The sequence below is a fragment of the Merops nubicus genome, unplaced genomic scaffold (assembly GCF_000691845.1).
Source record: "Merops nubicus isolate BGI_N331 unplaced genomic scaffold, ASM69184v1 scaffold9826, whole genome shotgun sequence".
Lineage (NCBI taxonomy): Eukaryota > Metazoa > Chordata > Aves > Coraciiformes > Meropidae > Merops > Merops nubicus.
This window is the reverse complement of record NW_008615652.1, coordinates 4,894-32,610: the sequence shown is the minus strand read 5'-3', so window position 1 is coordinate 32,610 and position 27,717 is coordinate 4,894. Positions and strand designations below refer to the sequence as shown.

General features: G+C 49.1%; 1 protein-coding gene across 2 annotated transcripts in view; it reads left to right on the top strand.

The window, feature by feature from the left end:
- The first annotated feature begins 5,667 nt into the window (after positions 1 to 5,667).
- The window catches only part of SMOX (spermine oxidase), a 25,334-nt gene continuing 3,284 nt past the window's right edge, over positions 5,668 to 27,717 (top strand). Inside the window, exons 1-5 of one of the 2 annotated variants that reach the window (XM_008942592.1) lie at positions 5,668 to 5,902; positions 10,798 to 11,024; positions 20,137 to 20,310; positions 22,568 to 22,782; positions 22,894 to 23,267. In XM_008942592.1, the coding sequence (XP_008940840.1) occupies positions 5,695 to 5,902; positions 10,798 to 11,024; positions 20,137 to 20,310; positions 22,568 to 22,782; positions 22,894 to 23,267 (1,198 nt within the window). In that variant the 5' untranslated portion in view covers positions 5,668 to 5,694. Of the gene's footprint in view, positions 5,903 to 10,797; positions 11,025 to 20,136; positions 20,311 to 22,567; positions 23,268 to 27,717 lie in introns of both variants that reach the window. The other variant, XM_008942591.1, reaches the window with a different exon arrangement.

Below are 27,717 nucleotides of genomic sequence, written 5' to 3'. Positions count from 1 at the left end.
ATCCGTGCCCTGCTCCGACGGGCCACAGTAGTGCTGCTCCAGGCCAGGATGCTGGTGGCCTTCTTGGCCCCCTGGACTAACGAATAATAATAATACTGAAAGCCCCTGAGTGGCTGGGATGCACTTGGGCTCTCCCAGAGTGCATTTTCTAGTTTACTTCCAGCTTGAAGGCATGAAGCCTGCTGTGATACCATTGTGCATGGGGGTAGTGGAGGTGTTGAGGTCACTCCAGATCCAAACTGAGCTGCTGTAGTTGGAGGCCTCAGAATGGTGAGGTGGTTGTTTTAAACTGGTCTGTGAGCTTCCCTTCAGCTTGTCCATCCTAAGATAGCTATGCCAAAGATCAGTGGAATGGATTACTCCTCCTCTCTGCCACCAGAAAGGTGACAGCACATGCAAGTTGGACCCACCATTGCAATTGAGACAGGGTGAGATGAGTCCCCCCTGGGGTGACCATGATTGTGGTCTGTGGTATGCTGGGACCTCCCAGCTATGGCTTGTGAGTAGAATCATAGAATGGGTTGGAAGGGACCTTAAAGATCATCTAGTTCCAACCCCCTGCCATGTGCAGGGACACCTCTCACTAGAGCAGGTTGCTCCAAGCCCCATCCAACCTGACCTTGAACACCTCCAGTGATGGAGCATCCACAGCTTCCCTGGGCAACCTGTTCCAGTGTCTCACCACCCTCACAGTGAAGAATTTCTTCCTTCTATCTGCTCTAAGTCTCTCTTTCTGTGTGATATGAAGTCTGAAGGGAGAGGAAGGTCAATTTTTTTTAAAGACTAACCACTCCTGGTGGAAAAAAATAAACAAACCAAAATAACCCAACCAACCACTAGACAAGCTTTTAAGCACGCAAGCCTTGTTTCCAGCACATTGCCTTGCCAAAGCCTTTGTGTCGTCACAGCTAGGACAGTACTACCAGAGAGTATCTGGGCTAAGAATAGCAGATTTCCTTGAGAAATGGGTTTGTTTATTTTGGTTTTGTATTTTTAAATTGTCAGAGCCTCGGTGACCTTTTTCTTAAGGCTCCTAGAGGAATAGCCTGGTCAGCGAGTATTGTTGTAGTGAGGAGTGGAGTTGTGAGCTACCTCAGTGCTCTGGCTTCTTCCTTGTCACCTGCCAGGTTTTACTGGCAAAATGAGAGAAAAATCATGAAGTGAACGTACCTCTGAACTTCGTTGCTCCTGCTGCTGAGATAAAGGTGGAGAGGGCTGGTGTGACATTTTCATCCGTGCTATTTCTAGGTTGCCATTGTCTGTGGGGCCATTGTGTCTTAAATAAGTAGGAGGCACTCTGTTAAAAGGGATGTATCTCTGCTGAAAGGATGAAAATCTGTTCAAAATGATGCTGTATTGCTGGGGTAGCTCTGGTGTGGAGTCCTGATGACAGCTCATCAAGCTCCTCTGTGAGATCACAGAGTCCCAGCACAGTGGGGTTGGAAGGAACCTCTGGAGATCATCTCATCCAACCCCTGCTCCAGCAGCTCACCCACAGCAGGGTGCCCAGGGTCACAGCCAGGTGGGTTTGGGATCTCTCCAGAGCAGGAGACTCCACAGCCTCTCTGGGCAGCTGCTCCAGGGCTCTGACACCCTCACACCAAAGAAGTTTCTCCTCCTAGAAGTTCAGCTGGAACCTCCTGGGTTCCAGTTGGTGCCCGTTGTCCTTTGTCCTGTCGCTGGGCACCACTGACAAGAGTCTGGCCTCCTCTTGACCTCTACCCTTCAGATCTTGATCAGATCCCCTCTGAGTCTTCTCCAGGCTCAGCAGCCCCAGGGCTCTCAGCCTGGCCTGGCACAGAGATGCTCCAGGCCCCTCAGCACCTTTGTAGCCTCTGCTGGAATCTCTCCAGTCATTCCTTGTCTCTCTGGAACTGGGGTATTCCAGCTGTGGCTTCCTTAGGGCAGAGTGGCTGGGGAGGAGAACCTCCCTGGACCTGCTGGCACACTCTGTGCACCCCACTGATGGAGGGAGTCGTGTCCCTGGAGCAGTCAGGGGGTGGGTGCACAACAGACCAGCAGAGGTGAAGGGATGAGGAGCTCAAGGACTGAATGGTCCCAATGCCAGGAGTGCAGACTCATCATTCTGGGTTGCTAGCATGATGCCCATCTTTGAGAATATCTTCTTGCAGGTTTTGCCTGCTGGGAAACAGCAGCTGAGCTCAGGAGTTTTGGGTTTTTTTTGGAAGGAGATGTTTGTAGGGATTTTTTGGCATGAAGCAGCTGGACAGCAGTGAGAAGGGATGAATAAGGAGCAGTGGCACCAAGGGAGGCGAGCACAGAGTGGCCATGGAGACTGAGAAAAGGGAACAAGAAGTGATTAAAAGGTTGTGAATGAGTTTCTTTGATGCACAAGAGGTGAGAGAATCAAAGCTGGCTTTTTAAGGCAGAAGGAAGATGGGCACGTAGATATTATTTTAAATTTTATTTTCTTGTGGGTAGCAGTGCCTGTTAGCTGTCTCACAGGAAAGCTGTAAGCAAGACAAAGCAGGGGGAACTTTGCTGGTAGTCAAGCTGTGATTTAGTACAACTTGTGGTCTTCGATGGACACAAAGTGAAATTGTAGCCTCAGAGAGATCCACAGTCCAACAACTAACGCTTCCTACCCTGTGATTTAAAAGAAAAAAGAAACAAGCCTTGTTGGCAACCAAGAAGAAGTAAAAACCCAAACTATCTTTGTGTCTGAGGAGCTCATAATACCCACGGGTCCAAGCCCTGGCTCGTGGCTTGGCAAGTGTTGCAGGTGGAGTGTTGCACAGAATGGACCATGGTTCACGTGTTTGTCTTACTTCTGAGCCTGGCCGTGTGTCAGGGATGCTGAAATGAGGTGTAGAGGGGATTTGTCTGTTTATATCATCTGCTCATTTCACAGCAGAGCGTGGCTCCTGGTTGGAAAGCCCAAGCTCTTCCTACGTTTTAATTGCCTTCCCCTGCCCATCGTACGGTAAAGATTGTTAGCTAATTAAGGGTGGTTTCTAAATCAGGATTCTGTACACACAAAATACCCTGTTATTTTCTCATCTGTCTAGACAGGTCACCTAATCCAGTATTAAAATGCTGGAACAGGGAGGGGAAAACGTTTTCTTGAAGCTTTCATGTGAAGAATCCACATGAGCTTGCAGAAGCTGGGAACAGGAGAGCTGCTCATAAAGGACTGAGCTAAACCAGTTCTGTTTCCAGAGGATGTGGATGATAGAAAAGACATCACTGTGGCAACCAAACTACAAAGTTTTAAAATCCCTGGAGACTGGACGAGAGGTGGAGAGTTGTAGAGTGTCGTAATTAATCCTGAAGAGATTTCTAGTAAGAGTTATTTCAGCTGTGGGTTTATAATAGCTTAAAAAAGAGGAAGAACTACCCAGATGAAGATTTATTTCTTCCTGAAGAAGAAAAGACTAGAATCATACATGAATGGGAACATGGAATGGATGATCAGTATTTCTAATGACATAGTTTTGGGGGATGGCCTCAGTTTTGATTGGGGGATAGTTTGGTGGGTTTGGAATCTCTCCAGAGGAGGAGACTCCACAACCTCTCTGTGCAGCCTGCTCCAGGCTCTGACACCCTCACAGCAAAGAAGTTTTTCATTATGTTCCTCTTATACCAGCCCCAGACTCTCCAGTGTGACTTGCTGTGGCAGTTGTTATGCACCAGTTAATAACTTCACTTTGCCCATCAAGTCCCAGGGCTGGACTTGGATGAAGCTCTGAATACAGAGGTCCTGATCTTCAGGGCTCATTGTAAAGGAGGCCAGACAAATTTTACTTTGTGTCTTGCTAGATTAAAAGCCATAAATTTACATGCTTGGGAGAGGAGGTAAAGGACCAGTGATTGACAGGGGCCAAGAAGGTAGTGGTGTCACTCAACCTCAAGAGATGGTGGAAAAATCATTTCTTTGTGGTAAGCCCAGCCCCTTCCCATTGTTCTGCACTGGTAAATGGAGAAATGTAGTGTTTCCTTTTTTTGATTGGATTTTTAACTAGAATGTTTTCCCTCATCTCTGTGATTTGGGATAGCTTTTGAGGAGAATCATCTTTCATACCAGCCTCTGACTGGTGAGGGTTTAACCTACTCATCATGGAGCAGTTCCTGACTGACTCCTGAGGGAGACCCTCCACACCTGGAGTACCATGTTCCTGTTTATCTTAACCCCTTCTGAAAATCCACTTTCAGAGTGGATTAAAATAAAATAAAATAAAATAAAAAAACCCCAACAAACCCAAGCCACTTCTGTCCCAAATAAGGAAAGTCCACGGGAGAAATGAATCAGCATCTGTCCTCATCTGTCTTGCAGGTGAGCCCAGGTAGGGTGGGTTGAGCTGAAGTGGTTCCAGTTGGTACTAAACATTTTCTAAACAGTTGTCAAGAGCTCCAGTGGGACCACTTTGCTTTTTATACCACTGCTTGAGTCACTGCTGACTACAGCCCGGAGCCACCCCTGTTACAGAGAGCAGGAGGTGCTTGGGCAGCACATGTAAATACTTTATGATTCTGGAGAAAAAAAGGACTCTCCAAATGAAACCTTTATTGCTTTGTACTTCATTAGTACATGTGATCATATATTCCAATAGTCCAACAGGGTCTCAAGTGCAAGGGTCTTGAGTCTTCTGCTGATGCAAGAGAGAAACAGTGTTTTTGTCACTGGCCAAGTGTGGGCTACTGGGGCCTGGGTGTCTGTACCCTGTTCCTTCATGCTCTTGAGGACAGGTGGACCTACCAAGAACCAGATGACGAGACATTGATGCCTGTGTATGGAGACATCCTACATGGGTGATCCCTGATTAAGGTTTAACCTTAGCCAGGGACTCAGGCCAAGTACTAAAATAAGGGGATGGGACCTGAGAACCATGTTAAAAATCATGTAACATAATTTGTTTTTAAATTTTTAACTTAACATAGTTAAAAAGATGGCTCCTAGGAGTTTGCAAAGAAAACAAGATGCTGTTTGGAGGAGCATTGGGATGCCTTGGGTGGGTGGAGGTGGGATTGGACTAGTCAGGTCTGAATGTCTCTTCATTACAGAAGATGTTTGATGTTCTTCATCAAGGACTGGGGCTGATCCTGATGTGGCAGGACAGTGTTGGCTCCAGGGGCTGGGAATTTTTCGGCTGGCCCTTGTTGTCCTTCATCAGTTGAAACATTTTTCTGCTCTTACCATTCCTGTAATGACTGGTTTGAGATCTGATCTCCATGCTTTGAGCTAAATCCTCTTTACCTCGTCCCGCAGTGACATGATCTGAAGCTTGTGCTTTGTGGTTGCCACAGAGGCAGAGTGAGGGTTCATGGTTCTGTTGTGGAGCTTGTTGGCACCGGGCGCGTGGTTTTCTTTTTCTTTTCATTTTAAAGTCTTTACCACCAAATTGCCAGTTTGGGTGGTTATATAAAGAGATGGGAGTTTGAAAATCCTTTGAAAATCCACATGGTGCAAGAGGGTGGGGATTCCTGGAGACCCCAGTACTGGGTGCTCCAGCCCAAAATGTTGTCGTATCCCAATTTGACCCCGGTTGTCCTTACTGCCCCATCCTGAAGGCCGGGCCTAGTTCACCAGTTCTCCTTCTTTCCCGCTGGCCTTTTTCTTCTAGACTTCCTCAGGATCTTTCACCGCAGAGGAGAAGTTTGAGCCGAGCTCCTTGAACACCCTTGTTTCCTTTTCCTCCCCCCCTGTAGGTTCCTTAGAAAGCGAGCTTGGACGGCATGCAAAGTTGTGAAATATCTGGAGACAGCACGGATGATCCTCTTAGTAGCGGCCTGCGGAGACAACGACAGCCTCGAATAGTGGTGATCGGCGCTGGGCTCGCGGGCCTGTCGGCAGCCAGAGCGCTCCTGGAAAGCGGCTTCACGGATGTCACTGTCCTCGAGGCCACCGACCGCATCGGGGGCCGCGTGCAGAGCGTGAGACTCGGTGAGAGCTGGGGCTGGGCCACGGAGGCCTCCCCTCGGCCAGCTCCTGTCCTTCCCCTCCCTGGGCAGGGCCTGGAAATGCGCTGCTGGAGGGTGGTTTGAGGTTTGGTGGTGTGGGGAATGTAAGGCTTGGGGAGCCTTTCACGAGGGTGGGTGAACTGGAGTGATCTCACGTGTCTTTTGGGAGGGAGGGTTGCTCCAAAACTGTGTTCCTGTGACGTGAGGACCTTGGTGGTCGTCTTCACCTGTAGAGGAAGAGCTCTGTGTCATGGGTCCCTGAGAAGCCTCCTGTGACTCAGTGACCGTGATATGAAGCTTTCAAGCTTGACTCTTGACTAGGAGCAGTGGTTAAACCTTGGCTAGTGAAGGGCTGTCTGCGAGTGACTTACATCACTTGCCAAGGGGCAAGCTCCAAGCTATTCTGTTTCACAAGCAGCCCTCTTTATTTCCTAGAGCTAATTCAGTGTCTAGGGCACTACCCGCTGTGAATCAGGCTCCTGGAAAAACCTCTTCAACATGTCCTTTCATCCCAATTTGCAGCTTTCCCACCTCTGTGGTTTCCTTTCTCAGTGTGTAATAAAGGTGCAGAGATTGGACATTTTAATCCCGTGCCAATTGGAAGGAAGGACTCATAAAATCTCTGAATGCAAAACTGCTGGAGCAAACGTTGCCCTTTGCAGCACGGTAGAGATGGAATATCTCAAAGGGCACTGCCAGTCTCTTCTCCACAGGTGGCAAAAAGCTCTTCACTTTTACTTTTCCTGATTTCAATTAACTAGTTCTGTTTCTGATCCCACCCTCTGTATTTATTAACATTGGCCTGGTGCTTCCCTCCTTTCTTTTTATTTGCCAGGTGCTTGCATCACTTACTATATTTTACTCAATAAACTCACCAAAGTAAATAAACAGCAGCGTCCTATGAGCTTTCAGAAGGGAAATGAATGAAAAGGCAGTTGGACAAATCTAATCTCCAGGCTTTGAGAAGGGCACTTTACATTCTGCTGAGACTTGGCATTGAGGTCAGAATGGGAAGTGTGTCCTTTACTCCACATACGCTGCGTTAAAAATATCCTGGATCGAGGCTCTGAGTGGAGGGAAGTGGTAAAAGCCCTGAAAGCTTCAGGGAGCACTGTATTATTTTGCCAGTGCACCTGTGGAATAGTTTTGTTGTACTGGTTTTGAGACTAGTTTGCTCACCTTTGGACAACTTCACCCATGTCTTTACCTTTGCTGGGTATCTACCTCCTGCACTAATGAGAGACAAGAGCCAGTCTGGTGGAAATCATGCAGTCTGTAGACTGGCAGAGCTCTGAGTGGAGGGAAGTGGTAAAAGCCCTGAAAGCTTCAGGGAGCACTGTGTTATTTTGCCAGTGCACCTGTGAAATAGTTTTGTTGTACTGGTTTTGAGACCAGTTTGCTCACCTTCGGACAGCTTCACCCATGTCTGTACCTTTGCTGGGTATCTACCTCCTGCACTAATGAGAGACAAGAGCCAGCTTTTCAGTCTGGTGGAAATCATGCTGTCTGTAAAGTGGCAGAGCAGAGGGCTGGAATCCAAAGTCTTCATCTTTTAATACCTTTCTTAAAACTGCAGACTGTCCCCATCTTTTCTCACCTGCTGTAAACAGTCCAGGTTGCACCGTGTGGGTTTGGGGTTACTGAGATCTCCTGAGGTGGGTCCGTGTTCTGGCTCCTTGTGTGCTTTGCAGATTCACCTGCCCTTTAGCCAGACAATTTTGAAGCTCTGCTGTGTGGTGAGATCTTCAGAAGCAGCGTGTACTCAGAACCTCCTTGTTCTCTGGCACGAGGGTGAGGGGGCACAATGGTCCTGGGCTGTCATTTCTTCTTCCACACTGCCTGGAGCAGCAAGATTGCACCTGGGGCGTGCAAGACCTGCTCATTTCTCAGAACTGGCTAAAGCTTACAAAAAACGGTTAGAGAAATGGTTCTTCTGGGTACAACCCCTTTAATCTGCTTGTCTAAATGGCATTTAAATGTTAAACTTCTCTGGCCACTCCCCTGTCTGCACACTTGACTTAAAGATTTAATTTGAATCTTCACCAGAGCTGCAGTGGCACCTTCTCAGGGTTGTCCCCTAAACCTTCCACTCACTGAGCCCTGCTGTGCCTTGCAGGGAACAGGATTTCCCCACAACTGCATAGAGTATGTTGTTACTCAGCACAGGGGAATAATCTGTGTTTTCAGATGTTTGGTTCATCCTCTGGGAAGTGATTGTGCCCCTGGGCTTGGCACTGGTGAGGCCACACCTCAAATCCTGGGGTCAGTTTTGGGCCCCTCACTCCAAGAAGGATGTTGAGAGGCTGGAGCGTGGCCAGAGGAGGGCAACAAAGCTGGGGAAGGGTCAAGAACACAGGTCTGGGGGGGAGTGTCTGAGGGACCTGGGGTGGTTTCTCCTGCAGAAAAGGAGGTTCAGGGGAAACCTTCTGGCTCCCGATGTTTCCCTGAAAGGAGTGAGGTGGGGGTCGGGCTCTGCTCCCAGGAACAAGTGACAGGATAAGAGGAAGCAGCCTCAAGCTGCACCAGGGGAGGTTTAGGTTGGACATGAGGAAAAATGTCTTCATCAAAAGATTTGTCCAGGGCTGTGCCAGGCTGCCCAGGGCAGTGGTGGAGTCCCCACCCCTGGAGGGGTTTCCAAGCTGTGGAGATGTGGTGTGAGGGACACGGGGCAGTGGGGACCTGGCAGTGCTGGGGAATGGTTGAACTTGATGATCTGAAAGGTCTTTTCCAAGCAAAACGCTTCCATGATGCAATGATTCTGCCCCTGGCAGAGGGTTTGGGTGTTTGTGGCTTTTACATGGTCTGTAACACCTGAATCCACCAGAGAGACTTCCCGAGAGGCTGCCCAAGGAGTGGTCAGGGCTGGAAAGGGGAATGTGGGAGTTCCTGTGCACGTGGAGAAGTCTTGATACACAATCTGTGCATTCCTCTGGAAACTTGCTGGGATGGTCTCCTCTGCTGCCCTGAGTAATTACAGCCACAGAATAAGAAGCAGACCTTTTTTTCTGTGGTATTGGGTGATTCATTCAGAGTTGATTAATATTGAAACTAATGTCTTTTAAGGCCCTGAAAGCAAATGAGCTGTCTCTGTTTAAAAAGGTGTTATTTACTTATACACTTTTATACAGTTTATCATGTAACTTATCTGCTTATCTGCTTGGTAGTGAAGATAGTTTCTAAGTATTGCAGGCAAGACTGACTGTTTTTAATTTGTTGGTAGTTGATGATATTCCATGTGGCTACTTTTTTGATGTATGGCCATAGTTTCCACTGGGCTGGGAGCATGGTGGAGGTTGTGGCCCCTTCAATATCCCCACGTTTGTGACTTGGTGCTGCCCAGCCTGAAACACATGCTTTGGTTTAGGTGCATGGAGAAGGCCTGTGCTCTCAGGTCTTGGGATATGTGTTTTGAAGGGCAGTCAGCATGCTCCTTCATGGTGAGGTGGTTGTCTGCTTGAAAAGCAGAGGTACTGGGAGCTTCTCTTGTAGGCAGGGTTTCAGCTGGAGAGCAGCATTTCTTGGAGCTTTGACCTGTTAAACTTAACTGTGTTGTAGCACAGTGCTGCAGTGTCGTTCTGTCTGCCTGTGCTCTCAGGTCTTGGGATATGTGTTTTGAAGGGCAGTCCGCATGCTCCTTCATGGTGAGGTGGTTATCTGCTTGAAAAGCAGAGGTACTGGGAGCTTCCCTTGTAGGCAGGGTCTCAGCTGGAGAGCAGCATTTGGAGCTTTGACCTGTTAACTGTGTTGTAGCAGAGTGCTGCAGTGTTGTTCTGTCTGAGCATATTTAATGTGGATAGAATGTAGACACTGAGGTTCTGGACTCTGTCCAAAGAAGAACAATGGAGCTGGGGAAGGGTCTAGAGCCCAAGTGTGGGGAGGAGCAGCTGAGGGAGCTGGGGGTGCTGAGCCTGGAGCAAAGGAGGCTCAGGGGAGACCTTCTGGCTCTGCACAGCTCCTGACAGGAGCCTGGAGCCAGGGGGGGGGCGGGCTCTGCTCCCAGGCAACAAGCCATAGGACAAGAGGAAATGACCTCGAGTTGTGCCAAGGGAGGTTTAGGATGGACATGAGGAACAATTTCTTCTTCTTGAGGGTTGCCCAGGGCTGTCCCAGGCTGCCCAGGGCAGTGGTGGAGTCCCCACCCCTGGAGGGGTTTCCAAGCCATGGAGATGTGGTGTGAGGGACACGGGTTAGGGGTGGGTTTGTCAGTGTTAGGTCAACGTTTGGACATGATGATCTGAAAGGTCCTTTCCAACTCCAGTGGTTCTGTGCTGACTGGTGACTGCACAATCCTTCTTTAATTTTGCCTTAAGTGTCAGAGCTGTGTCCCTGTGGTGTGTCTGTATTGGAAAGCTCCCATCCTTCTACCTCTGTCTAAACTTGTATCCTGGAGGACTGGTTTGAAGAACATTGGCCTTGCTCTTGCGTATCAGAGGAAACTCCCTTACAAATATCTAAAGGGTGGAGGTCAAGAGGACGGGGCCAGTCTCTTGTCAGTGGTGTCTAGTGACAGGATAAGGGACAAAGAACACAAACTGGAACCCAGGAAGTTCCACCTAAACGTAAGGAAAAATCCTCTCTGTGAGGGTGGAGATTCAGAGATCGTGGAGTCTCCTTCTCTGGGGACTTTCAAAACTCACCTGGATGTGATTCTGGCCAACCTGCTCTAGCTGACCCTGCTGTAGCAGCAGGCTTGGACAAGATGACCATTAAAGGTCCCTTCCAACCCCTAGCAGCCTGTGTGAAATGATGTTGAGACATGGGGTGTCCTTGAGCAGTTGTTCTGGTTTTGCAGACGTCCATGTTCTTTAGGGCTGAGCGTGAGATGATGTCAGAAGGCTGAGCTGCTGTAACTACTCTGCTTGGTTTGCTCTCCTGCAGGGCACGCCACTTTTGAACTGGGAGCTACGTGGATTCATGGTTCACATGGAAACCCAGTCTATCATCTAGCAGAAGACAATGGTTTACTTGAAGAGACTACTGATGGTGAGAGGAGTGTTGGACGGATCAGTCTGTACTCCAAGAATGGGGTGGCTTATCATCTCACCAACAACGGGCAGAGGATCCCGAAAGATGTGGTTGAAGAATTCAGTGATTTATACAACGAGGTTGGTATCCAGCTGCTGTGTCAGGCTGTAGATTTACCTGAACCACTGGGGTCCCTCGACAGTTAGAACCTTCTGGGTACTGGACAGAGGTAGAAAACCAGTAATGTCTTTAATTTCCTTGCAATAAATCAACCTCTAGTTTGCTCTCATCTGTGTAACTACACCTGGGTCGTCCCTGATGTGGGATTAACTCACTGTTGTTAGGAAGAACAATCCTTCCACCTTTGTCATCAATTTAATCACTCCCAGCAACTATCACTGGAGAGATCCAGTCGTTTACTCTAGAAAGTTGCTACTTAATTGAAAGGCTAACAGAGAGATCAGGTTACTAAACAAAGTAGAACCTAAAACCTTAGCAACAACCAGCTAAATATTGTAGCCCCGTGACGTTTTATTGATGTTAGAAATACCATGGCATGCTGGGTAGTATGCCCAGGTCAGAGCAACGTTGTAGGAATCACAAGTTTTCTTGTGTTAGAAAGAAAGGAGCCTCTTTTCTGGTCGACTCAGACCATCCTGGATTTTGTTTTAAGGTAATTTTAACTTCTGCTCAATTGTCAGTGACGTCTTCATCACTTCAGTGTAGAGGGGGCCACAGTATGTGACAGAAAAAAAAACCCCAAACACAGGACAGATGCAGAATGAAGTTTAGTGGAATTATTCCCCACCTAATTTTAATGCCACTTAGGAAGAACATTAAGGGGCGGGTCAGTGCTGTGTGTCTAGTCCTCCAAGTAATGTCATCTCTCCGTGGGTTATATAAAATGGAGGAAACCTTATTAGGTTTTTCATCAGGCTGTAGTCATGCCTAAAACTTCCTGATTTTCATCTTGACAGTGAACTTCACCAGCAGCTGATGTTTGGCTAAACACACTGTAGACTCAGGTTACTCTTCAACACTTTATGTTTAAAAATATGGCCCTGGGCAATTAGGAAGCCACCAAGAAAAGCTGGGACAATCTTTTTAGCAGCACCTGTTGTGACAGCACAAGGGGTGATGGTTCTAAAGTAGAAGAAAGGAGATTTAGATTAGAGGTGAGGAAGAAATTCTTCACTCTGAGGGTGGTGAGCCCCTGGCCCAGGCTGCCCAGAGAGGTGGTCACTGCCCCATCCCTGGAACCATCCCAGGTGAGGTTGGCCAGGGCTCTGAGCAACCTGCTCTAGCTGGGGATGTCCCTGCTCCCTGCAGGGGGTTGGACTAGATGGCCTCTAAAGTTCCATTCCAACCCAAACCATTCTATAGTTCTATGAGTTTCAAAGAAACCTCATTATGGAAGGAACTTAGCAACTGGTGGCAGGGAGAGAATTCTTCTTGGGCCAATGTAGGTGGAGATAATTAATCTGAACAACTTTTTCATCTTCCTGGATTGAAAACAGAACCTGAGGCAGCCAGGCAAAAAGGAAGGTGAGGTGTGGAGCAAGATTAACAGCAACTAAGACTAGAATAGAGAGAGGGAGTGAGTGGCAATACTGCAGTGAGCAGCATTATTTATGTCACTGGAACACTGCCAAACTGCACCCAGTGCTCAGTGCTCATCCTGTCTCAAAGATCAGAGGAAAAATCTCCAGCAAAGGGAGGCTGCCAGAGACAGGCAGGCTCTGAAATGAGAGGAGAATACAAAGCTGAGAGCTGCTTAGCTTTGAGACACAGCCAGTCTCATAAAGGCTGGATCAAGGTGCTAGTGTTTTAGAAATGATTAATTTGGTAATTTCTTTGAAAGCCAGAGAAAAGGGGCAGCCAGCAACATGAGAGAACACCACATTAAAACTTAATCTTCTTTACCCAACACATAATTAGCTGATCGTTGCCACAGGATATCCTTATCACTAGGAGACAGAAAAGGCTTTGAAATTTATGCATTGTAAAAATGGCCACAACCACCCTCTGTGATAAAACAGAGGTAAGGGGCAGCTTATGCCAAGATGAGGGTATCAACCAACCTCTGATTCCTCTTCTGGGGAGGTACTTGCTCTGTTTTCTTTCTAAATGTGCTGGAATTTCTTGCAGAGGCAGCTCCTGGTTTTGTTGAGCTTCGTGTCCCAGCCTCTTTGGGGTGTTGGACTGGAGAGCTGACTGAGGGTTCCTTCCCTGTGCTGTGTAGGAAGAGTGGGAATTGTGGTGGTCAACATGATCTCCTGAAAATCTCCAGTTAGAAAAGACTGGGTGGAACAGAGGTGCCCCTGAGGGTGGGCACTTGGGAGCACGTGCAGCAGGCAGGTGGCTTTGGGGACCTTTCCCTCTGGCATAAGGTGCAGGGAATCCTTGGAAAGGACCTGTAGGATCATCAAGTCCAACCTTCATCCCAGCATTTCCCTAAGCACTAAACCATAGCCTCAAGTGCTGCATCTACTTGTTTTTTGAACCTCTCCAGGGATGATGCCTCCCTTGTCAGCCCATTCATGTTTCTCTTCACACCTGCTGAGTCTCCCTGGTGTGTTTCTGTTTGTGTTTTGTTGAGTCCCCCACTCTCCTAGTGTGTTTTTTATTATTATTATTTTATTTTCACTAGAGTCTTTTCCATCTTTTTTTTCATCCTGACTGGCCAAGGCTCTCTGGCTTTAACTGGTGATGAAATGGGTGCTGGGGAGGAGCAGTGGGAATTTGGTCTTCAGTTCTGCATCTCTGGTTTGTTTTCTTTGGGTTTTTAGAGGAGGCAGGTTTTTTGAGAGGTTTTGTTAAAAAGTCCTGAAGTTGTCCAGGATAAAAAGCCCTCTTACAGATCACCAGATCTTGAGGTCAGGCTCCTCCTCTGTCTCCTGGGAGCTCCCTGACCCTTCTCAGAGCCTTAGCAATCCCACCCTCATCTCTCAGGCTGCCTCTTCTCCATCAGCCATCAATACGACGGATGCAAAGCCTGCTGAGGGACAGAGCACTGGCATTAGCAGTGGAAAATGTAGTCCTGAATGAACGGGGCTCAATTTGTCACAGTTTCAATGCCTGGCCTCCCTGCAGAGCCAGCTCCCTTCCTGGGCACCCACACTCTGCCCTCCCTTCCCTGCAGCTGCTCCCGTGGCCTTGGGCTCCAACTTGTGCCTCCAGCTCTGCACCTCACCAGCCTCACTTGCCTGCTCAGCTGGACACCAAGCAGAGGGTCTGGTTGGAGGGTTTCACCGGGGTATGTGGAGTCCCTGAAGCTGGTGAGGTCTCTCCTCTGTGTGCTGAGTTTTCCTGGTGTGAAGACAAGGCACCCCAGCACCTCCGGAGCTTTGCCTCGCTAGTTCCTTTGGAAAGTCCTTCCACTTTTTCCAGGCACTTGTCCAATCTTTTTTGGCTGGCTTCTTCCACGTCAATACGAGTTTTGCTGCTTTTTGTTTGCAGGAGCCTGGTTTTTTAATAGCTGTAGGGGTGCCTCACAGAAGCCTTTATTTGGTTAGGAGAAAGCCTGCAGTAAGACTGCTCAGCTCTTCATTGCTGGAGCAGAAAGGTCCCTATGAGAGGCTCAGAGCTGGAGAACCTGCTGCACTGCATTAAAGACAGTCAAGATCTATCACAAGCTTGTGACCAGGTTGATGGAAATCCTTCTCCATGAGAACACGAGGAAATTCTGAGCAGTGCCTGCAAGGAAGGTCTCTGGTGCTGTGGAGCAGCTACCTGGATTTCCAACCACGTGTTGCCATGGGATGTTTTGTGAGAATCACAGAATCATTTCTGTTGGAAAAGACCTTTGAGATCATTGAGTCCAACCATTAACCCAGCACTGCCAGGTCACCACTAAACCATGTCCCTCAGCACCACATCCCCATCTCATATCTCCATGCCACATATTCATAATCTTCCCACCTTCCTCTCCACTCCAGCTAGAACCACAGAATGATCTGGGTTGAAAGGGACCTTTAGAGGTCATCTGGTCCAACCCCCTGCACTGATCAGGGACATCAGCAACTAGAGCAGCTTGCTGCGAGCCCTGGCCGACCTCCCCTGGGAGGGTTCCAGGGATGGGGCAGCGACCACCTCTCTGGGCAACTTGGGCCAACAATTCACCACCCTCTGTGAAGAAAAATTCTTCCTTATATTGAGTCTGAATTCATCTTCTTTTAGTTTAAAACCATCACCCCTTGTGCTGTCACAACAGGCCTAGCTAAAAAGTCTGTCCCAGTTTTCTAACAGACCCCTTTAAGTCCTGGCAGGCCCCTAGAAGGTCTCCCTGGAGCCTTCTCTTCTCCAGGCTGCCCCAGCCCAACTCTCTCCTTCTGACCTCCCAGCAGAGGGGTTCCCCCCTCGGGTCATTGTTGTGGTCCATTATTTTTGTGGCTAGCTGGGGGAGTTCTGGGTCTGGGGGACTCTGTCTGCTTACATCACATCTGCATGACCCTCAAAGACCAGTGACAGGAGTGTGACCTTTGAGGGCAATGGCTGCAGGGTCAGTGTCTGCGTGTACCTGCTGGGTGGTGTGACAAGGGGCAGGTCATCTCAGAGCAGCTTCTCTGTCCCTGCTGAGTTCTCATTTCTTTCTCCAGGGAGGTATTTAAGGCCACCTCCCAGGTATGAGGGAGGTGGTGGGAGGGAAGTGGACAAGTTAAATGGAGGTGAAAAATCCCACTGCTTTTCCTGGCCAAGAATTTCACAGTCCATCAGCCAGCCTGATGGAGAAAACGTGCCTGGTTTTACTTGAGCTTTTCAGTAAGGACTGGTCCCTGAAGACTTACTTCACAGGAACCCTCCCTTGAACAAGCAGCTAATTAATGACCTTGTTATCTGTCAGCTTTCTCCTGTGTGCTGCACAGCTTCTGGGGGAGGGATGCAGCCAAAGAACGACCAAGTTTTCCACCCTTCTCCCCCTCACCCCGTGCTGGGCTTCCTGCCATCCCCAATTAATCTCCAGCGCCTTGCCTTGCCTTATCATAGAAAGCAGGAGCAAAGGGCCACCCAGAGTCACCGTTCCCTCCCTGCCCCTCTATTGCCCTGGCAGATGTCTGGCCTGGTGGACCTATCTCCGTTGGGGTTTGTTTTCACTGACCAGGGATTAAGTCACTGGAGTTTTTAAGCCAAGTGAGACAAAGACAATGCCGCGGGTCGGCGGCGGCGCCGGCAGGAAGGAGCGTGGATTGGGATGTGCTTTCCTGGCCCTCTTCAGAGCTGAGGAGGTTCTTTATTTAGATTTGTTCTTCCTAAGAGGCTGCCTCTTCCTGTGGTGGAGGAGCACGTATGGGGTAAACACGTGTAGGGGACAGAGGACGTCCCTGATGGGACCCACATTCTCTGCAGAGACCCTGGTTGTGGGATGCCCTGAGGCTGGTCAGTAAGAAGACAGAAGACAGAAGCTGAAGTGAAGCCTTTTTAGCATTCTGGTCGTTTGATTAACTCCTTTTAGTTTCTGGCCTTCAGCCCCATTTCCCTGCAGGGTTGTTTGTAAACCCTCAGAATCAGGGGAGGAAATCTGCTTAGATTGAATAGTCACCTGAGGTGTTAGAATCCTAGAGTGGTTTGGTAAAGACCATTTAGTCCCAACCTGCCCAGCCATGGGGGTGTCCCACTAGAGAAGGTTGTTCAAAAACCCACCCAGGCTGGCCTGGAACACATTCAGTGGTGGGGCATCCACAACTTCTCTGGGCAACCTGTCCCAGCATCTTCCAGCCTCACAGTGAAGAATTTCTCCCTTACATCTAATCTAAATCTACCCTGTTTCAGTTTGAAACTGTGAACCCTCACCCCATCACTCCACTCCCTGATAAAGAATCCCTCCCCAGCTCTCCTGTAGGCCCCCTTGAAGTACTGAAAGGCCACCAGAAGGTCTCCATGGAGCCTCCTCTTCTCCAGGCTGAACGACCCCAACTCTCCCAGCCTGTCCTCCCAGCAGAAGAGTTCCAGCCCTTGCATCATCTCCGTGGCCTCCTCTGGCCCTGCTCCAGCAGGTCCATGTCCTATGTTGGGGTCCCCAGAGCTGAACACAATCTGCATCTTTTGCTTCTGCAGATGGTTCTTGCTCACAGGCTCCTAGGGCTCATGGTCCTGCCCAAACCCAGAGGAGCTTTGGAGTGAGAAATGATTGGGTGGTGGTGCTGGGATGTGAGTTTGGCACTGGTAGGAGCTGGGAGCTGATGCTGTCTGAGCTATTTTGGTTTTTCCTTCCTGCTTGTATCAGGTCTGGGAAAATAGAAAAGGAAGATGAGTCTGGACTGTCTCTGGTGTAACTCCCCTTACTGCTGGGCATGGAGCTCTCAGTTTGGATGGGCAGATGCTTTGTAGGGTTAACTAGAAAATCAGAATCTTTCAGGTTGTTCTTGATGCTACTTTTCACCAGGATCTTTGGGCTGAAGCCCACGTGAACTGTCTCAGGAACCCTTCTGCCTTCACATCATGATGAAATGAATGAAGGGGAATGTGTTTTCACATCTCACAAGTGAGATGTTCTGCAGAGGCTGTCCCAGGGGCATGATGATTCTCTGTTACAATGAGTGGTTTCCCTCCTGGGGAAGGAAAGCCTTGGTGACCCCAACTCCAAACAGTACAGTTCTCCTCCTCCTTCATTAGAAACCTTCCTTAAATGGGACTTGTAAACCTTTTCCATAGTTTCTTATAGAATCATAGAATGTCTGGGCTGGAAGGGACCTCCAAAGGTCATCTAGGGGATGTGTTTGGGATGTGTTTGCTGCATTTGAGTATTGAAGAATATATTTTGAGCATCTTTTGGTGCTTTCACTATGATGTTTCTCTTAATGTAGGACTTGCTGTTGTTTCTCTTCTTACTTCTTGCCTACAGCAGCTTTACCTTCTGTTCTCCATCAAATGGTTCAGCACCCCTAGGAAGAGAAAAGCAAGGAAATACCATTATTCTGAGAAAAAAAAGAACAAAACCTGGTGCTGATGATATTTACCTGCTGATGGGATGACATATATGGGAAGGACTTCACTTGATGTTTACAGCACAGAGACTGTGCATTTCTCTCTTCCCTCTGTTGGGCAAAGAAGAGTACAATGGTTAATGAAAACAGCCCCATGGCTCACTTGTCCTTTTGGCCACATGGCAGCTGGGTTTTAGCACAGCTTTGCTTGTCTTGTGAATGCCTTATCTGCTTATGGTGTGCAATCAGCTTATGAAAGCTGAGCGGCGTTTTGCTGACGCAAGGTCTGTGCAGCTTGTGCTTGCTGCAAGTGGTTTGGGCCTCAGAAATCAGAGGACCTGAGAACTGTGGGATGTTGGAACTGCCAGAGAGCTTTTGGCACTGGAGGTCGGAGTTGCTTTCCTCTGCTGGAAGCCTTCCTTTTGTATCTAGGGCATTGCTCTCCACCTTTCTTCTCTGGAATTCTCCCTGGAAAGGCTGCGTCCCAGTCAGTGTCTGCACTTCTGTTCTGCCTTCACCAATTCCTCTCGTTTTTCTTCTCTGATTTATAATTTATTTTCCCTCTTTTTTTATTCTTCATTCATTTTCTTCTTCAGTTTCCTCCTCATCCCTTACTTATCTGTATCTACTCACCTTCCTCTTACTCACCTTCCTCTATTCACTCACAGACCTGCTGTCTCTCACTCTTACCACTGGTGTGCATTTTTCCTCATCTTTCTTCATCATCCCTCTGTTTTTCCTCCTCAGATTCACTTTATTCCTCAAGCCCAAGAGAAAATCAAGCTTCTGGGGAGAACTGGAGAGGAGAGAACCCAAAACCTGGTGAATTAGCCATATTGACAGAGAATGGGAAGTTCTAGGAGGCTTTGAAGGAAAGGCCACCACAGTTTTGCCAGCTTCCTACCAGGCATTTACTTTTGAGTTGAACTTCTCACTATATCTGAATAATCTGTCTCCAAAAAAGGGTCATAAGTTGTAATCAAAGCGTCTTGAACAGGAAGAACTCACTAAGCAGGGATATTGCCTCTCTGCTTGTAAGAGCACCGTGCACCCCTGTGGCATGATATAAAGGAGAAGGTGACTCATTCTGGACAAACACATCTTAGATGGGATGAGTTGCACTTCTGGGAGGCATCTTTTAAAAGCTTTCCTGTGTTAAAAGATTCCTTGGAGTTTTTCCATGGGAATGAAGGGCTGTGATTCAACTCCAGGCTCTTCTGGCAGTATTCCAGAAAGAAGGACATCCCTCCAGACAGCCACAAGCAGATGGCCAAGGTGGATGGATGGTCGTTCTCCTGCTTTTACAGTGGAAAACTGAGGTTAAAAAAATGTCAGGAAGATCTCCTTCCAAGAAGAATGAGTTGTTTGAAGGGGATTTTTCTGGTGGGTCCTTCTCATGGTGGGTCCAGCTCAATGGATGTCATTGTTTTCCACAGATCCTGTCTTGTGCTCAACAAGTAAAGCTTGTGTGCATACAAAGTTCCTTTTCTTAGCCTGTGTTTGCTGCTTCATGATTTTCAGGGCACAACAGAGAACTTCAGTATGAAACTGAATTCCCCCACCCTGGTGGATTCCTTGGCATTGTTGCTAAACAATGAGAATGGCAGAGAGGGTGGAAGGGCTGGTTCCAGCTTGGAGCAGTCAAAGATCTGAGCCCTGTGACCTGAGAAGGGTTTTAGATCCAGAGACTGCAGAGATTGCAGCTGAGACATCACAGTGGGAGAAGAGCTGGTGCCTTGTTGTCAGAAGTGAGGATGCACGTGGCTCCTGCTGCTTGAGTTCACTCCCTGTAGACTTTGGATGGAGACTGGAGGCCAAGTTGGGCAGAGCCAGAAATGTCACCAATTTCTGGAAATTTTGGGGGTAGCAAAGCTGGGCATGCTCTGTAGAGTTGCTCTACAGCCTGTGCTTGCCTGACCCAGCTACAGCATCTAGACAGCTGGTTGAACAACAGGCTTGAGCTCCTGAATATGGCAGGACAGCCTCACGTGGTCTTCTGCAAGTGGTAGAATGGACACGCTCCAACAAAACAATAACTTAAGAGTAAGTTAATTGTGACTTAATGACTTAATAATTACCAGGCTGTTGCAGGTGAGTTCTCTTTGCCTGGAGGGAAGTGTTGCTTCCTGCTTTCTAACCAGCACAGAAGGGTGGACAATGGTCCAGTGGTGAACCAACGGAGTGGACACTCAACTGCCAGAGCTGGTCTCTAGGGCTGGCGAGAGGTGATCGAAACGTGCGGGGCTTGGACGAAGGAGAAAGCAACCAGCTTGGGGCTCAGGTTCTGCCACGACTCACGTTGTCCATCCTTCTGTCCCACCTCTGGCAGGTCTATAACCTGACTCAGGAGTTCTTCCAACGAGGTAAACCTGTCAACGCCGAGAGCCAGAACAGCGTGGGCGTCTTCACGCGGGACGTCGTGCGCAAGCGCGTCAAGGCCGACCCGGATGACACAGAGGCCATCAAGAGGCTGAAGCTAGCCATGATCCAGCAGTACCTCAAGGTGTGTGTGCACATCGTGGGGGTTTGGGGTGTTCTTTTCATGGGGGATCTCATGGTGCTGCCTCAGGGTCTTTTACCCCTTTTTGCTTCTGTCTGTATCTTGGAGGTCAGAAGAAATGTAACTTTGATAATAGTGTTTTCCTGAAGAAAGCCCTAGAAAGGATTTTGAAGGTAAAGCAAGAAAATCAAAGGTGGTTCTTATAACCAAATGCTTCTTCATGGCTTCCCTAGTTCTTTTTATCTCCTTGATGCTTTGGCCCTAAATGAGTTCTGTGTGAGATGAGGACTTAATTTACAGGTGGGAAGATGAAACACAGAGAAATAAAACCCTGAAGAGTCTCACAGGAGATCTGTGCTAAAGCTGAGATTTGAACCCAGGCATCCTGAGCGATATTCTGACAACTCAGTGTCCTAACCCAAGAGCTTGTATCACCAGCTGTCTCACAGCTCCCACATAAAGACCAGTTATTTGTTGTGTTACCCACATACAGTCCCCCCTGAGGACAATGTTAGTCATTTGATACAGCTCTCTGTTTCCTGGTGGTTACTTCCGTGGTTGCTACAGGTTGCCACAGCCCGTGGTAAGTCTTGCAAATCCCTTCTCATGTGTAAATACCTGAGAGCAACAAAGCTTCTGCTACTTAAGCCTATCACATCAGAGTAGTTGCTGAGAGAGTGGGGATTAGCTGCTGTCTCAGGTAGAGTCTTGGTAGTTGCCTGGTTTTCTCCCTGGTGTGTTTCCTTCATGGCTGAAAGAATCAAACAGCCATCACTGTTCGTTGTCTTCAGAACATGGAGTGTCCTGGTGGATCATCCAGGCAGGGTGAGGGGCCTGTTGTGTGGCCCAGGGTGCAGGGTTTGTGTGGGGGGCCAGCAGAACTGAGCCTGGCTGAGTGCTGGAGGGTGCTTGCTCTGCCACATCATGGAGTGGCACAGCAGTAGGCTCAGAGGACAGGTCTTCTTCAAGACCTGGTGACCTAGCCCAGCAGCCGTGCCTGCTTGGTCCTCACTGGAGCCGTTGGGTGGTGACCAGGAAGGGGCAACCACCTCTCTGCCCATACAGCCACTTCTTAGTACCACTTTGACTTGTTTGCTTGACCTCTTAGCCCAGCACAGAGATTCCTGCCTGGCACCAGGATGCTCCACAGGGAGAGGGTCTAGGATTGCCCAGCTTCTAAACACGGCCAGTGAGGCATGGAGAGGGCTGGAAAATTTGCCACAGGGGGAGGCAAGGAATTGTCATGTTCCCTTTGCCTAAAATGCTTGAAGAATTAGTGTGCAGTGCACTGTGACTCTGGTGATCTGAAGGTTTTAAGATCACTGTGTCCCATGCATCAGTGTTGTCATTAGAAACTTGTCACAGGACAGCCCAGATGTCCTGCCTTTGTTCCAGGGACTGCTGGGAGCCACAACTGTGCCTAAGACCCCTGCAAACATTAACCAACAGGTCCCAAATCTGAGCTTGGATAACCACATGGAGTGAATCAGACACAAATGTCCCACATCTTGGCATTTCCCTTTTCTGTCTCCTTCAGTTCCTCCTGTGCTGGGTCCTCTCACCTCTGGCAGACTGTTAGCTTGCTGACTGACAGCACGTTGAAAGCTGCAGACAGCAGAAGTGGCTGCCAAACGATTTTCAAGGCTCCTCCTGGGAACATTTATTAGCATTGGAAAGAGCATCTGATAAAGACAGCTCCAGCTTCTGCTGTAGGAGTGCCAAGCAGCCAGTCCCTGGCCAGTGAAGTGGGTTTTAAGTGATAGAAAGCAGTCAGAACTCTAAGCCAGAATCATGCAGAAGTGAAGACATCCCCTCTGAACTCTGGATGATCCAACTGTGGCCGATGCAGCTTGTTGCCATGACAGAATGGTTTCTCTGGTTGGAAGGAAGGCTGAGGATTGATTTGATCATAGGATCATTGAATCATAGAGTCCCTTTGGTTGGAAAAGACCTTTAAGATCATTGAGCCCAACCCATTAACCCAGCACGGCCAAGGCCACCACTAAACCATGGCTCTCACCACCACATCTACACATCTTTTAAATCCCTCCAGGGATGGGGACTCCACCACCTCCCTGGGCAGGCTGTTCTTTTGTCCAGTCCTCTGGCCAAACACTTCTTGAGAAGTTCTAGCAGTTCAGGTTTGGGGTGGGACTCAGGCCTCCCAGCCCGTGCGGCCCCTCGGTGTCCTCGCAGCGCTGTGCCGCGGCAAAACGAGTCGCTGGTGTGGCATTGGTGCTTTTGTGTTGCTTCTCCTCAGGTAGAGAGCTGTGAGAGCAGCTCCCACAGCATGGATGAAGTCTCGCTCAGTGAATTTGGGGAATGGACCGAAATCCCTGGGGCTCACCACATCATTCCTTGCGGGTTCATTAAAATCGTGGAGATTTTGGCCCGCTCCATTCCCGAGTCCGTCATTCAGCTGCGCAAGCCCGTCAAGTGCATCCACTGGAACCAGTCGGTCAGCAAGGAGATCGAGAGGGTGGCTGACCACAACAGCGACCTCCCCGAGGAGGACAAGGGCTCCGACGTCTTCGTGGAGTGCGAGGACTGCGAGTTCATCCCGGCTGACCACGTCATCGTGACCGTGTCCCTGGGAGTCTTGAAGAAACGCCACGAGAGCCTGTTCCATCCCCGCTTGCCCGAGGAGAAGGTGATGGCCATCGAGAAGCTGGGAATCAACACCACTGACAAGATCTTCCTGGAGTTCGAGGAGCCTTTCTGGAGCTCCGAGTGCAACAGCATCCAGTTTGTCTGGGAGGACGAGGCAGAGAGCGAGAGCTTGACTTACCCCGAGGAGCTGTGGTACAAGAAGATCTGCAGCTTTGATGTACTCTACCCCCCAGAGAGGTACGGCCACGTCCTGAGTGGCTGGATCTGTGGAGAAGAGGCTTTAATCATGGAGAAGTGCGACGATGAAACCGTGGCAGAAACCTGCACGGAAATGCTACGGAAATTCACAGGTCAGCCACGCTCTGCTCGCTCTGGGGGGTGGAGAAGAGGGGGAGCGTGGGGCTGGGGTGTTGAATAACCACCAGGAAGGAAACACACGGAGGTAATTGTTAGTTCTTTGGCATTTTCTGTCCCTTTGTGTGGGCTGTGCGTGTGCTTCCACCTCCTGCTTGGGTGTGCCTGAGAGCTATTTATACAGGGGGGCTGATAACCAGCTCAGGAAGTGGTGGGCAGAAGGGCTCGAGGATTCCACATCCTCTGGCTTTGTTTAGGCACAAGGAACTCTTCAGCAGCTGGAGGTGTTGGACTCGGTGCTCCTGAGGACTGATCTGGGCTGTGGGAAGCAGCACAGCTCTTCTAGAGTTGGACCTGTTTAGATCAGTGGAGATGTGGTGGTTGAATCCCACCCCTGACTTCCATTCAACATGAGGCTGCACAGAAATCTCATTGGCCCCAGTTTTGAAGAATCCATTGATCTTGAGAGTTCCTGTGTTTTGTTACCTCACCTAAACCTTCCTGGACTTCCCAGATTTCACATTTAGTGAGCACACATCACATTAAAGGCAGCAGTCAGAGCAAGACAGATCTTAGGAGTGTTACACCAAGAAAATCCAAGATGAAATCACTACAAGCAGTAATCCTTGAACACACTGGGCCTCAGTTTACCTGCAGTCACTTCTCTAGAGGGGGCACACCTCAAGGAAAGGGTTTTTTCTGTCTTTGGAGGTCTTTGAGATCCTCTGATAGGGGCACTGTGTGAGCACAAGTGTAAGGTAACAATGCTGACACAAGCAGTGGTTGGCTCTTTGGCAGCTGAAGTAAGGATTTTGGATTTATACAGATTTATAAGCAATTATAAGAGCAGCATCCTCTTAGATTAGATGTATTTTATGCCATTCTAGAGATGGACCCTGTGATTAAGCTATTTATATCTTGATCTCAACACCCAGAGGGTTTCCAGCCTTACCTCTGGTCCATAGACCTCCAGTTAACCAGAATTTGCCTTCACCAGTGTAGCTTTCCCCTGTGCTTACAGACCATGGAGGACATGGTTTAGTGGTGGACTTGGCAGTGCTGAGTTTAAGGTTGGACTGGTTGATTTTAAAGGTCTTTTCTAACCAAAATGGTTCTGTGATTCTATGATCTGGAGGTACTGGAAGCTGGGGATGACCTGCACAGCTGGTGGAAGGAGGTTTTAGACTCTAGTGCTCTCTTCAGAAATTGTAGGGTAGACACTGGCTGCAGAAACTCTAATAGAGCAACCAAAACTGAATCCTTGCTTCAGGTTGTTTGATGTTTTGTGTCTGTTGGATGATCAGAGAATTATAGAATAATTTTGGTTGGAAGAGACCTTTTGGAGCATAGAGTCCACTTGTTAACCCAGCACTGCCAAGTCCACCACTGCCCCGTGTCCCTCACATCACATCTTCATGGCTTGGAAACCCCTCCAGGGGTGGGGACTCCACCACTGCCCTGGGCAGCCTGGGACAGGCCTCCACAACCCTTTGAGGGAAGACATTTTCCCTCATGTCCAAACTAAACCTCCCCTGGTACAACTTGAAGCTGTTTCCTCTCATTTTACCACTTGTTCCTTGGGGGAAGAGACCAACCTCAGCCTTGTTCCAGGCTCCTGTCAGGAGCTGTGCAGAGCCAGAAGGTCTCCCCTGAGCCTCCTTTGCTCCAGGCTCAGCACCCCCAGCTCCCTCAGCTGCTCCTCCCCACACTTGGGCTCTAGACCCTTCCCCAGCAGCTCCGTTGCCCTTCTCTGGCCACGCTCCAGCCCCTCAAGGTCCTTCTGGAAGTGAGGGGCCCAAAACTGACCCCAGGATTTGAGGTGCAGCCTCCCCAGTGCCCAGCCCAGGGGGACACACACATGATGAACCTGTGGCTCCCCTGCAGAGAAGCAGATGAATCAGAGAGTGCTGGACTCTGGGCAGCTCCTGCCTCCTGAGCTGTTTGTTCCCAGTGGTGTTGGGTGTCCCCACGTTGTGTTGCAACATCTTCTTTCCTCCTGCCCTCAGAAGCCAACTGCTGCCCCACACAGGCATAGCAGGAGGCTCTTCTCCCTCAGGCCAAGTTGTTCCAGTGCTGAGGTTTCCCAGAGCATTTAAACAACCTCATTTGTTGCAGCTCTTCTTGAAAAAGAACACCTTGATTCATCAGTGGGAATTTGGTTCTTTGGGTTTTTTCTTAGTCTGGTTGATTGGAGTGCACTCACCCTCTTCTTTCTCAGTCTCTCTCACTGTTATTGTTGTTTGCATGTGTTGGGTGTTCCTGTCTTGCTCCCAGGATGGAAATATGTTGGCACTGGGTCATTGGCATGTGCTGCAGTTGCTGTTCCAGCTGATACTGCACCTGGTCACTGTCCATCAGGCTCTTCAGCAGTGTGAGCTCAGCCCACTGGGTTATCTAACCCTGGAGAACTTCAGAGAGAGCCTCCCAGGGCTTGGCTTGCAGTGGACATTCTGTGCATGAGCCCAGAGGTGGCCTCTCAGCTCAGAACCATGGGAAGAAAACCTGCTCTTGGAGCCCCCATCACACAACATGACCTGTTCCACTTGCTGCCCCCCAAAACTTGTTAGTTTGTAGAAAACCATAAGGCATGGCAGGTCTTCCACACCTCACCTGGTGCTCTGTGATGAATTCTGAGGCAGCTTTTTCTCTACTGAGTGTAGAGAGCCTTTTAGTCAGTAATGAAAGGAGGTAGCATGAGCCTTTTAATGTCCCCTCTGCCTTTTGTAGCTGCTGGGTGTAAAATCCCCCACGTTCTGATTCCTTAAATGAGAAATATTAATATTTATTTTCTTAAAGCCACTCTTTTAGGCACAGTGTGATCTCACCCTGTGAATTCCTCTCTGGGAGGAGATGATCTGCCTTGGTCCCCTTAGATTTCTCGTGCAGGTCAGTGCTGTGGAGCACCTGGCTTTGCTGTGGAGAGCCCCAAGGATTGTTCTCACCTCAGGACCATCAGCAGCTGCTGCTTTTCACAGTTGGGTGGCTGGCAAGCTACATCCTCTAAATCTGCTTAAATGGGATGCCTCCAACAATTAGAAGTCTTGCTCTGGGTTCTTTGTTGGCCAAGCTCCAAGTGTCAGAAGCCAGAAGGTGGTAACTGCAGAGCTGCTCCCTTCTGGACTGGCTGATTTGGGGCTGGAGATGCCCTGAGTTGTCCCCCAGCTATTTCTCTGGAGAGAAACCATCTCTTGTAGGTCTGGGTCATATCTGCCAGCCCCATGTGGAGGCCTGGGACACCCTAATGTCTCTCTGGTGGCTGCAGACACTGATGTGTGGGTAGAACCACAGATCTCTGTTGGTCTAGATGATGTCTTAGCTACCCTGCCCTCAGGCAGGCAACTCAATTCAGATTTAGACCTGTGGGTTGACTTTATGATAATGATATTATATAATAGTCTCCTAATCAGCCCCATAACCCAGAAATCTGTGTAGCCACAGTGGCTGAATATAGGCAGGATAGTTTGAGCCACTTGGAGTTATCTTCCATAGCTTTGCAGGGGGAAATCTGTGGCATAAAGATATGCACCCTCCTGTTTTAGTGAAGGCTACAGTCCTTTTTTAGCCATTTTATCTCCTTTTGGACAGTGGGGATGTAGAAGTTTCCTACTTTGATCTGTAGGCAAAGGCCCATGTTTACCCATCTGTTTACCAGCAGATTGAGAAAGTGCACTGAGATCTGTTCCTTGAAGGAGTGCTGCCCTCCCAGTCTTTGTAGTTGGCCTTGCAGACACCTTTCAGGATCTGAGCTCCTGTTAGGTGTTCCCACCTGACCTTCAGCCACACTCCTCCTCTCTGTGTGCAGCAGAAACAAAGATCTCCTGGCTCTTCTCCTAGGAGCAGCTCCTCACATGAAACTGTGCAGCAGTGCAGAAGCTCTGGGGGACAGTGGGTGCAGAGTGGACACTTAGATCATGCTCACGTGGTCTGACGTGCTGGAGAACCTCAGAGGAGCTCCTGAGAGCTGGTCCTTCTGGGGGAGGAGGCTGGTTTGGGTTCTGGGAGCTGCACAGCCACGTTGTAACATCCCCAGCCCCTCTCCAGGCTGGCCACTGGCTCGGGCAGATCCAGTCTTTTAGCAGCTCTGTGGCCTCATCTGCAGGCTGACCTCCTCTCATTGCTGGGTTCCTCATAAGCATCTTTATCAACATCTTCCTTGTGTTGAAAATCTTCTGGAATCTCTGTTCCACCTTGGCCGTGGAGCATGAGAACATGCAGCAGCTACAGAAGAGGCAGCTGCAGAGGCTCCTTTTGCTGGCAGACACGTGGTGTGGTTGGTTTTGTGTGATGCCATCTGATGGGTGACTCCTTGGGCCCTCTTTGGTGGAGTCTTGTCTAACAGCTTTCACAGTGTGTTCTCCTGGGTTTTCCCACAGCCCTTAAAACTAAAAGGTGATAAGATCCTTCCTGGAGGTATCCAAGAGCTCCCTGGTCTCAGGCTCCCTTGGG